This window comes from Bombina bombina, chromosome 1 (genome assembly GCF_027579735.1).
Source record: "Bombina bombina isolate aBomBom1 chromosome 1, aBomBom1.pri, whole genome shotgun sequence".
NCBI lineage: Eukaryota > Metazoa > Chordata > Amphibia > Anura > Bombinatoridae > Bombina > Bombina bombina.
This window is the reverse complement of record NC_069499.1, coordinates 716,676,562-716,688,670: the sequence shown is the minus strand read 5'-3', so window position 1 is coordinate 716,688,670 and position 12,109 is coordinate 716,676,562. Positions and strand designations below refer to the sequence as shown.

The window sequence follows — 12,109 nt, the reverse complement described above, 5'->3', positions numbered from 1 at the left end:
GTAAAAAAAATAGATTATGTCCCCAAAGAAAAATTAGTATTGTTTCTAGGAGTCATTAGTCCCTAATGAATGATTAGTGTGCCACCACTCATTTAAGACAATGAGTGAAATGATACACTTCCTGTACAGATCTGTCCATTGAAAACAGTTTGCTTAATTGCTTAAGTAGCATGTTAATCGGAAGCCTTTTCCCTTGATAACCATCAGCTGGCTTGGTCTGTGGATACCACAACTTCTGGTTATTCCTGAAACTCTTTGCCAAAATCTGAATCCCCAAAAGCATATGCTTCCTTCTCAAAGCCATATTAATAACTTTATCCTTGATTATGAAACATAAATCCCGGATTACTCCACTGAAACATAAGCATATATAGTAATGTGTAGCAGTACTTCTACCTAGAATAGCCTAACTCTTCCCTCCCCCACCCCACTTTTGTGGGAAAAAAAAGATGATGGAAAATACACAAGGCAGGATTTTGTTTTGCAACTGCAAGATCTTAGTAGTATAAATAAGTTCAGCCGTTGGATGTGAATGTTTTTTATCTCTTAAAATAAGTGAACCTGGATGAGACTTGAGTCAGGCAACCTGGTTAAGAAAGGGACTCAATTTCCCCCCCCCCCATGATTTAGAGCATGCAATTTTAAACAACTTTCTAGTGTATTTCTGTTATTTAATTTGTTTTGTTCTCTTTATATCCTTTGTTTAAAACATACCTAGGTATGCTCAGGCACAGAAATGCACTACTGGGAGCTAGCTGCTGTTTGGTGGCTACACATAATGGCTATTGTTATTGGCTCACCTGATGTGCTCTGTAAGCTCCCAGTAGTGCAATGTTGCTCCTTCAACAAAGGATTCACAAAGAATGAAGCAAACTCGTTAAAATAAGTAAATTAAAAAGTTGCTATTTCCTCTATTTATTTCCCAATTACTGTCCAAATACTAGAACCACTAAATCCCAACCCTGAAATCCACCGACCTGACTATCACATCTTTATCCTGGAACTACCTAGTCTCATGCGATTGATGGAGAGTCTAGTCTGTACACCCTGATCACTCACTCATTATTAATTCAATCATCTGCCCAAAACAAAACACAACTTGTGTGTGTAGGTAATATACAAAATTCCATGCCGTCCTAACTGCACTGGGCTTTAATGTCCTAGTCGCTGTACTGAAGCAGCGACGACTTACTAACTGGGATTGCGGACTGGAGCGCATGCCTAGCTTCATAGTCACTCCCCCAGACATGACGCAATCGCATGTACGATTGCGTGATTTAAATTTTTTACTAATTTGGTTACATTTTAACTTTTGTATCAATTTAATAAATTAGTACAGTACAGTAGTACAGTAGTAGTAATTTTTATTATGCACTTGTTAATTATGCCATTCTACTACATTGAGTGGTCCTTCAATAATGACAACCATACTCACCCGTAATTGCCAGGTTTATTTACTAAACATGTATAGTAAAACTGTGGTTTCTAAACTATAGAGTTAAATATTTTTTCAACATAGGAAAAAATAATTGCAGTCTTAAGAATATACAATTCAAGTGTCATATCTAATGGAGCCACTGTATTAATATAATAAGATCCCTTTAGGATTATATTTGTTATTGGTGGTGTGAAAAATCATCCGTGAGGAATAAATGATGAGATATCCAACATAATGCATAAAAGCACTATTGACTGTAAGTTTGAGAGGAGGGGATATTAAAGATTGTGCATGTATTGAACATATGGACAGAGCCAGAGGACATGTACTGACTGATCTCTGTGCCAAAGCACTCAACTAGAAAGTTCAAGAACTTTGTCTGACTTTTATTGTCTTGGATACCAAATATAAAACATATTCCATTGTATATTTGCTTAAGTGGCATCTGATGTGTTTTGAACCTCAGTGCACAAAGCATGATGGGAGTGTTCTGCATGGTTTGACTTAAAGGGACATAAAACCCTAATAATTACAACACTTTGTGTAGTGTACCAATAAATTAGCATAAAGGAAGACTTTATGAATACACTAACACTTTGCTTCAATATTTTTTTCAAAGGACAAAACTCCCCCATCACTTTCATTATTTCAAGGAGTCCCAGTGGACTTCTTACTGGAGTAGACAAGGTTACCAACTGCCATTTTGTTTTGTTTTTTTGCAGTATCTCATCTAATTCTCCTGCTAAGGTTTGTTGAGTCTGCAATGTGAATTTCTGTTTCTAAAAATTGGAAACAAACAATTGTTATTTACACTACAGCAAAATGAACTTATATTGCAAAGGTTTTCTGTGGCTATTAAAGGGACAGTCAACTCAAAAATTGTTATTGTTTAAAAAGATAGATAATCCCTTTATTACCCATTCCCCAGTTTTGCATAACCAACTCACTCTAAGAGGCCCATTTATCAAGCTCCGAACGGAGCTTGAGGGCCCGTGTTTCTGGCGAGTCTGAATACTCGCCAGAAACGCGTTATGGAGCAGCAGTCTAAAGACCGCTGCTCCATAACCTGTCCACCTGCTCTGAGGAGGTAGACAGAGATCGCCACAATTCAACCCGATCGAGTACAATCGAGTTGATTGACAACCCCCTGCTGGTGGCCGATTGGCCGCGAGTCTGCAGGGAGCGGCGTTGCACCAGCAGCTCACAAGAGCTACTGGTGCAATGCTGAATACGCACTGTCGGATCAGGTCCAACAGACCTTTGTTAAATAGGCCTCTAAGCCTCTTCTGACAGCCCCCTGATCACATGAATTTTTATTTATTATCGATTGACTTGCATTTTAGAACTGTGTTGTGCAGAACCCACGGGCGTAAGCACAATATTATCTATATGGCCCACATGAACTGTCAGTCTCCTGTTGTGAAAAGCTAATACAAAAGCATGTGATAAGAGGCTGTCTATAGTGGCTTAGAAACAGGCAGACATTTAGAGGTTTCAATGTAATAAAGTATATTAATATAACAATGTTGGTTGTGCAAAGCTGGGGAATGGGTAGTAAAGGCGTTATCTATCTTTTTAAACTATAACAATTTTAGTGTTGACTGTCCCTTTAATAATTAAGCATTGTATATTATAATCCCAAAGTGTTTCATGTCTTTTTAAAGGAGCAATGTATTAAGCAAGCAGCAAGCAGTGTTTGTTGTGTTCAAAGCAGTTGCAGGAACACCCTTTAAAATGGAAAGTTGATTTTTACTGAGGTATCTTGTTTACATAACTTTTCTATTACTTTTCAGTATAGGTAGTAGTTTTAACGGCCAAAAGCAGCTATCTCAAATGGCAAAATAAAGGCAAAATAGCTATTTCTAAGCAGTTTAACATTCCAAGAGGGTATAATGAACCATTGGGAATACATTACAATACAATGTCCCTTTAAACACTTCTGAATAACATAGGAGGCATCTAATTCTCCATTTGTAATGCACACAAAGGTCGCTTTGGTTATGATATACAAAAATTAGAAATAATTAATGATTGCATTTCATACTGTCAGATATCCATTTTTGTTTAATGTAACTATTTGTCTCAGACAATTTAATGATCAAATTATATTATTACACATACACACTCACACATGCACACACACACACGTGCTCATGCACCTATACACACAAGTTAATAGTATTTCAGATTTTAAAAAATCTGGATGAGAATGAACAACATAACTATAAAGTAACCTATATTTAGCAAGGTAACTGTCATAACAATAGCCCATCCTTTCAACCTATTATGCACTATACTGAGATATCTGTATGTAGTTTACAGGCTATTTCTCCGCTGTTTTTTAGAGATAAGAGTTCCATAGTTGCCTGTATGCAAGCTGATGATGATACACCAGTACAATCTCTTGAGGAAGCAAAAAGATACTAATACATACAGGTTCTGAAACAATCTGTCTTGAATTTACTTTTCCACTTTATTCCTTACATTTGTTACTGATTTGGACTTGAATAGTCCAACATCCCTAATTTCCATTTCCTGTTTAGATATTTTGAACTAAACATCTGTGTATGCTCAGTAAAGACACCTGCCCCTGGTATGCACAGAAAATCATGCATCGGAATGCTCTGAGGTCATGCGCATGAATGAGCACCACTGGGGATCTATGATGCTGCATCTAATTATGGACTAATAACTTGAAATTTGTTATTGTCACTGGAAGCTATTAACCAATAAAATTCTTTTGTATAGTGAAATTCTAACTAGTGGTAAAGTTGTTGCAGCAAAAGGTTTGACTGCCAAAGTATGTTTTATAAATGTTATGGTTCTTCGTCCCCATTTATTCTGCATATCTGGATATACTTTACTGAATTCCCATGGTAACACATTAAAATCATATGGAGGTCAAAATGCATCTTTCATGTTCCAGATAGGAGGTGCCACTTAAAGGGACAGTGAAGTCAAAATTAAACTTTCATGATTCCGATTGGGCATGCAATTGTAAACAACTTTCCAATTTACTTTTCTCAAATTGCTTTGTATTCTTTGCATTCTTTGAAAGCTAAACCTAGGAAAGGAGCAAACTGATTTCTAAGCTGTTGAAGGCCTCCTCTTACTCAGAGCATTTTGACATTTTTTTTACAATTAGACACTGCTACTTCATGTGTGACATATAGATAACATTGTGCTCACTCTTGTCGAGTTATTTATGAGTATGAACTGATTGGCTAAAATGCAAGTCTGTCAAAAGAACTGAGATAAGGGGGCAGTCTGCAGAAGCTTAGATACAAGGTAATCATAGAGGTAAAAAGTGTTTTAATGCAAGTAAATTAGATATTTTTAAAATGGAAACCTCTATCTGAATCAAGAAAGTTTATTTTTTATTTTAATGTCTCTTTAATTCATATCCATGAGACCATACTGAGGTAGGTTCAGGAATTCGCATGCATCTTGAGCATTGTATGGCAGGTGTGCTTGGAACAATGTTTGAAACAATTTTATGCATTGTTTCAAACACTGCTGTGATTTAGAGACCAATGATCTAACCCTCTCCTCAAACAATTTTAGAAAGGCAAATGTTAGCTTGAGAGCTGTGTGTCCAACCCCCTCCCATATATTATTCCTGGAGATGCCTCTGAAATAAGCATATTTTCAACAAAGGATATAAAAAGAAAGAAGTACATTTAAGAACATAAGTAAATTGGAAAACATATTTTTAAATTGCAAGTTCTGTAAACCTTGTGAAATTGTATTTTGACTTTGATGCCCTATTAATTAGCAAACATAATAACATGGTTCTAAAGATGAGATATAACAGTATATTACAGGGATCCTCTTTTCTATTCTAATACTGTCTTGCTTTTGTTTATATTTTAGTCAAACCGACCATCTATGAGAAGGAGACAGATTTTGACAGAGTAGAATCTGTTCTGCTGGGTGAAATACAAAGCTTCCACTGCACAGCCTATGGAGTGCCCTCTCCCAAAATCCAGTGGTATTGGCAGCCCTGTCTGCAGGAAAACATACTGTAAGTAACACATTTTATATCTTAGAATCCTAAATAAGCAGAGTAAGCTCAGAATCATACTCGCTGGAGACATTCTGTTAAAATGTACCAATAAAAAAAGATTATTACCTTTCATTCCCCCCTCCCAACTAATTACACAATGAAAGAGCCAATTGGGAAGAACTTTTACAATTAATTGTAAAACCAATCTGAAATCAACTAGTCCCCTGGTAATTTTTGTGTTAAGATGCCCAAATCCATCAGTCAATATAATCAGAGGTCAATGTCTGGCTAAGCTCAAAGCCACAAATGTATTATTTCCAACAAAAATGAAAAGGAGAGTGTGTTTGTTTAAGAATCACTTGGTCTTAGGATAATGTACTGCTGCATGGGTAGTTCACATTTCTCTGTATACACAATAAATATGACATCATGTGAGAGCTTGGCTCATTTTCCCATCTGTTTCTACATACAATTGCTACATAAAATTGCTGCAGTCATTTTTGTTATCTTTTCTAAACAGTTCCAGTCCATAAGAAGAATCTGAGTTAGAAAAATGATTGAATTGAATTATTATTCTTGTTTTTGATAATGCACTTACAGTTTCCGTACTGCTATATACAAAGTGAAAATAGGAGAGGCATACTGTGTTTTTGTTTAATTAACTGCGCTAGGCTGTTTTTCGGGTCTAAAGTTGGTGGGAGTGGGGTGTTAGAAAAAAAAAGGTCTATGTGAACTGTGTGTTCCCATAGACCGCAATGTAAATATATATGTATATGCTTATATACATATATAGGTATGTGTTTGTTTGTGTATATATACACTCAGAGTAGCTTCACAGCACAATGACTGCAACACTGTTACAAAACAAAGAGTAGTGTTTAATTATGCTATAAATTGTATCAACTTCTTAATGCCTTTATATACCATCACTTCTACCAACAAGTGTATTTTATAAAAATCTACGTGCACTTTATATTATATGGACATTGCTTATGCTTTATATTGATTAATGTTTGTTTATATACACATATTAACACACAAATATATATGTATATAGTCATATATATATATATATATATATATATATATTTAAAAATGCTGCCCATAGCTGTGCTACTTACCTCTTTGCTGCATGAGGTTAGCAATGCAAATGCGAGATCATGTTTGCATTGCGATTTACTTTGTAATAATAATGTACACTGGTATTACATAGTGGAGCATTAACATCGTTTGCTCGCAAGCGATATATGCAGCGCTCCACTTGTAATCTGGCCCAAAGTGTTTACAGACTGATTGGACTACCATTGTCAAACTGTCCCCTTGCAAGGTATAGTGGGTGTTTTACTACCACAAATGCATTTGAAAACCTTGTGTTAAATGGGCTATAGTGAGGTTTTTCAGCAAATTGTAATTTGCTTGAATTTGAAAACCTCCCAAAATGTATTGTCATACACTTTAACCTCTTAACGACCGAGACGTACCCTGAACATCGTTGGTTGTTAAGGTATTGTGTGCCTATAATAGCACAGGTCTTGCCGCAAGTGGCAAGACCGTGCTATTAGTTCCTCCCTCTACTAAGATGGCAAATAGCTCTGGCGGTGAGACCGCTGGTCATTAAGGGGTTAAAGGACCACTAAATAGAGAAGAATTGAATAATTGACAAATACACAATAAAAAGACGATGCAATAGCCCTTACTTACTGAACAGTAGAATATTTTATGGAAATATTATGTGACAGCCATCAGCCAATCACAAAATGCATATACATATATTCATTTTGCACATGCTGAGTTGGAGCCTCAGAAAGTGTGCGTATAAAAAGAATGTGCAGGTTATAATAAAGAAAGTATTTTTTTAAATAGCATGTTTTATCTGAATCATGAAACTTTTATTTTGACTTTATTAGTCCTTTAAATGGAAATTCTTATAAATTACGAAGAGGGACCATGTGTTGTACCTTTTTATCTGTTTTTTTGAACTGTAGTAAACTCTACCTTGGACTGTCAACTTTATGCATCCACTGTAATCACAGTTACTTGCAGCAAAGCCTTTCACTAACCACACAGCATAACCTGTTGATTTTGTTTTTTCTTTCAAATATTCTTTCATCCTTTACTTTAATACCTTAGGGCATTTCCGTATGCTTAAAAGGGCATAAAAGGTTAAAAGTGTTGTGTAGCAGCTGCACCTAAATAGTATTAAAGGGATATGATACACAAACATTTTCTTTTGTGATTCAGACAGAGCATTCCATTTAAAAAGAAATCCAATTTACTTCTATTATCAAATCTGCTATGTTCCCATGGTATTTATGTTTAAGAGAAACCTAGGTTGGCATCTGGAGTACTGCTTGGCAGGAAACAGTGCTTCTATCTACTGCTCTTGCAAATCTGCTACATATGCATATATAGTGCTCCAGACACACACATGCTCCTGAGCTTACGTACCTGCTATTCAACAAAAGATACCAAGAAACAACGAGAAAAATTTGATAATTAGAAAGTTGTGTCATGTCCATTTAAAGGAAAGTTGTTTAGCCTTTTTTCAAACATGTAGATTGGCATCACATGCACATGCCGGATGCTGATCTCATTGTTTATCCAGATGCTGATTGGATGCTGAACATGGATCATACCCCAATTAACTCCAAGATTGGCACCCAGTGCATGCACATTTGTTTATTTAACCCTTTAATGACAGGGTCGATGTAGACAAATTGAAATCCCGCAATCATGCACACGATCGCAAGATTTCAATTATGGGATTGGGTCAAGGGGGCGTCTCTATGATGCTAGGAACTGATGCTAGGAACGCCCTCCAGACCGCGATCAAATCCAGGAAGCGCAGTTGGCTTCAGGACATCCTGCGGCTATGGATGTTATGTTTTGGTGCTGGTCTTTAGCGCCGTTAGGACAGACTACGACGGCATAACGGCTGTAAAAGGTTAAAAAGCAAGCCAAAAAAACAAAGCAATTAAACAGAGCTATAATGTTTAGTTTTTACTGTGTAGTGTGTATGTGTGAATACATGTAACACATACAAAATCATGTTGCTGCAGAGTCTAAGACTATCCCAGCCTGCAGTGCAGCAATTGTGTTTGCAAGCTGAGAAATTCCCAATTCTCCTTTCAGATTCTAGGGGGCATATTTATCAAAGTGCAAGAGGACATGATACGATATTGTGTATCATGTCCACTGCACATCGATAAATGCCAACATCATACGCTCTCTGCATTTATCATTGCAACAGCAGTTCACCAGAACTGTTTGTCCAATGCTGCCCCCTGTAGGGGGTGTCAATCAACCTGATCATATTAGATTGCGTTGATTTATGTCCGCCGCCTCAGAGCAGGCGGACAAGTTATGGAGTAGCGGTCTTTAGAAAACAATGGGCATCAAGCTCTATTCGGATAATTCGGCCCCTAGGTCTTTATTGTATACAGATTTCCAAGAATACCTTTGCCTGATTTAAAACGAATGTGTCAACCTGACTAGTATTTTTTTTAATTAGCTTTTTACATTTCAGTAGAAAATCTAATGCCCTTACCAGAAATACGTTATTTAGTGTATGGCATGAAAACGCCTTATAATTTATTAATACCATTTCAAGTGTGTTTAAAATGTTTTAAGTAAAATGGGAATATAGAAAAATACATACACAATAACTAATTACTAAACATACTAAATGTATATTGTTTTCCCGTACAGGAAGAAAAAAAACAATGTTCAAATATTTCCAAGTGCCCTCATGCAACAAAGAAACAAATACTTGAATGTCCTTTTAAGTGTTCTCTTCTCTAAGTTATTGACTGTCGTATGTGAATTTCATACACTGTCTCATTTTATTTCCTAGAATTGAAAAACAAGTTACAAATTTCCTGAGAAACTATATACATTTCAGTGCATATAAAGTATGTATTGCTAAAAGTAATACATCTATTTAATGTATTCAAAATACTGTACTAGGTATCTGGCTAGCAGACTCTTAAAATAGGGCTGAAGAATTTTGCTGCTTTGCACTCTAGGGGATTCCTTTTTTATAACCCATTACCCTATAATAAATCACACGAAGCATAATAAATGCTCACAATGTTTATTCTGAAATAACAAATGTGAGTGTTTTTTTTAAGTTGCTCCATGCCGTCTACAAATCATATGCCTGCTTAAGTTTGTACATGCACTGATAGGCTGCCTGCTGTCGCGCAGGAGCTAGAGATGGTCTGTATAATGCCCCCTTTTGAGAACATTATTATGACTTATGTTTAACCGCTTGACTGCCAGAATAGCAGTCATATGCCTGTATTATAATATTTTGCAGCTATTTTTGGCTGCCATGAGGTTAAGTAAAAATTCACCAGATGTGTTTCAGCTAAGTCCCAATAGTGCATTGCTGCATTGGAGATGACTTTAACATTCGGCTAGATTTGGAGTTTTGTCGGTAACGACCCGAAAAACTAACGCTGGCTTTTTTCTGGCCGCACCATAAAAATAACTCTGGTATTGAGAGACCACATAAAGGCTGCGTTAGGCTCCAAAAAAGAGCGTAGAGCATTTTTAACGCAGCTTCAACTCTCGATACCAGAGTTGCTTACGGACGCGGCCAGCCTCAAAAACGTGCTTGTGCACGATTCCCCCATAGGAAACAATGGGGCTGTTTGAGCTGATAAAAAACCAAACACCTGCAAAAAAGCCGCGTTCAGCTCCTAACGCAGCCCCATTGTTTGCTATGCGGTAACCCTTCCTACGTCTGCACTTAACACTCTAACATGTACCCCGAGTCTAAACACCCCTAACCTTACACTTATTAACCCCTAATCTGCCGCCCCCGCTATCGCTGACCCCTGCATATTATTATTAACCCCTAATCTGCCGCTCCGTAAACCGCTGCTACTTACATTATCCTTATGTACCCCTAATCTGCTGCCCTAACATCGCCGACCCCTATATTATATTTATTAACCCCTAATCTGCCCCCCACAACGTCGCCTCCACCTGCCTACACTTATTAACCCCTAATCTGCCGACCGGACCTGAGCGCTACTATAATAAAGTTATTAACCCCTAATCCGCCTCACTAACCCTATCATAAATAGTATTAACCCCTAATCTGCCCTCCCTAACATCGCCGACACCTAACTTCAAACATTAACCCTTAATCTGCCGACTGGAGCTCACCGCTATTCTAATAAATGTATTAACCCCTAAAGCTAAGTCTAACCCTAACACTAACACCCCCCTAAATTAAATATAATTTAAATCTAACGAAATTAATTAACTCTTATTAAATAAATTATTCCTATTTAAAGCTAAATACTTACCTGTAAAATAAATCCTAATATAGCTACAATATAAATTATAATTATATTATAGCTATTTTAGGATTTATATTTATTTTACAGGTAACTTTGTATTTATTTTAACCAGGTACAATAGCTATTAAATAGTTAAGAACTATTTAATAGCTAAAATAGTTAAAATAATTACAAATTTACCTGTAAAAGAAATCCTAACCTAAGTTACAATTAAACCTAACACTAGACTATCAATAAATTAATTAAATAAACTACCTACAATTATCTACAATTAACCTAACACTACACTATCAATAAATTAATTAAATACAATTGCTACAAATAAATACAATTAAATAAACTAGCTAAAGTACAAAAAATAAAAAAACTAAGTTACAAAAAATAAAAAAATATTTACAAACATAAGAAAAATATTACAACAATTTTAAACTAATTACACCTACTCTAAGCCCCCTAATAAAATAACAAAGCCCCCAAAATAAAAAATGCCCTACCCTATTGTAAATTACTAAAGTTCAAAGCTCTTTTACCTTACCAGCCCTGAACAGGGCCCTTTGCGGCGCATGCCCCAAGAAATACAGCTCTTTTGCCTGTAAAAAAAAACATACAATACCCAAGCCCCCCAACATTACAACCCACCACCCACCTACCCCTAATCTAACCCAAACCCCCCTTAAATAAACCTAACACTAAGCCCCTGAAGATCATCCTACCTTGTCTTCACCTCACCGGGTATCACACCGATCCGTCCAGAAGAGCTCCTCCGATGTCCTGATCCAAGCCCAAGCGGGGGGCTGAAGAGGCCAATCAGATTGAGCTCGCATTCTATTGGCTGTTCCGATCAGAATCAAGTTCAATCCGATTGGCTGATCCGATCAGCCAATCAGATTGAGCTTGCATTCTATTGGCTGATCGGAACAGCCAATAGAATGCGAGCTCAATCTGACTGGCTGATCGGATCAGCCAATCGGATTGAACTTGATTCTGATTGGCTGATTCCATCAGCCAATCAGAATATTCTTACCTTAATTCCGATTGGTTGATAGAATCCTATCAGCCAATCGGAATTCGAGGGACGCCATCTTGGATGATGTCATTTAAAGGAACCGTCATTCGTCGTTCAGTCGTCGGCCAGGATGGATGTTCCGCGGTGGAGGTCTTCAGGATGCTGCCGCTTCGCTCCGGATGGATGCCGCTTGGAAGAAGACTTCAATCGGATGGAAGACCTCTTCTGCCCCGCTTGGATGAAGACTTCAGCCGGATCATGGACCTCTTCAGCCCCCCGCTTGGGCTTGGATCAGGACATCGGAGGAGCTCTTCTGGACGGATCGGTGTGATACCCGGTGAGGTGAA

At 37.1% G+C, this 12,109-nt stretch overlaps 1 protein-coding gene across 1 annotated transcript in view; it reads left to right on the top strand.

The window, feature by feature from the left end:
- The window catches only part of LOC128645900 (vascular endothelial growth factor receptor kdr-like), a 353,579-nt gene that overhangs the window by 209,500 nt on the left and 131,970 nt on the right, over positions 1 to 12,109 (top strand). Inside the window, exon 10 of the mRNA XM_053699216.1 lies at positions 5,312 to 5,462. Within this exon, the coding sequence (XP_053555191.1) occupies positions 5,312 to 5,462 (151 nt within the window). The remainder of the gene's footprint in view (positions 1 to 5,311; positions 5,463 to 12,109) is intronic.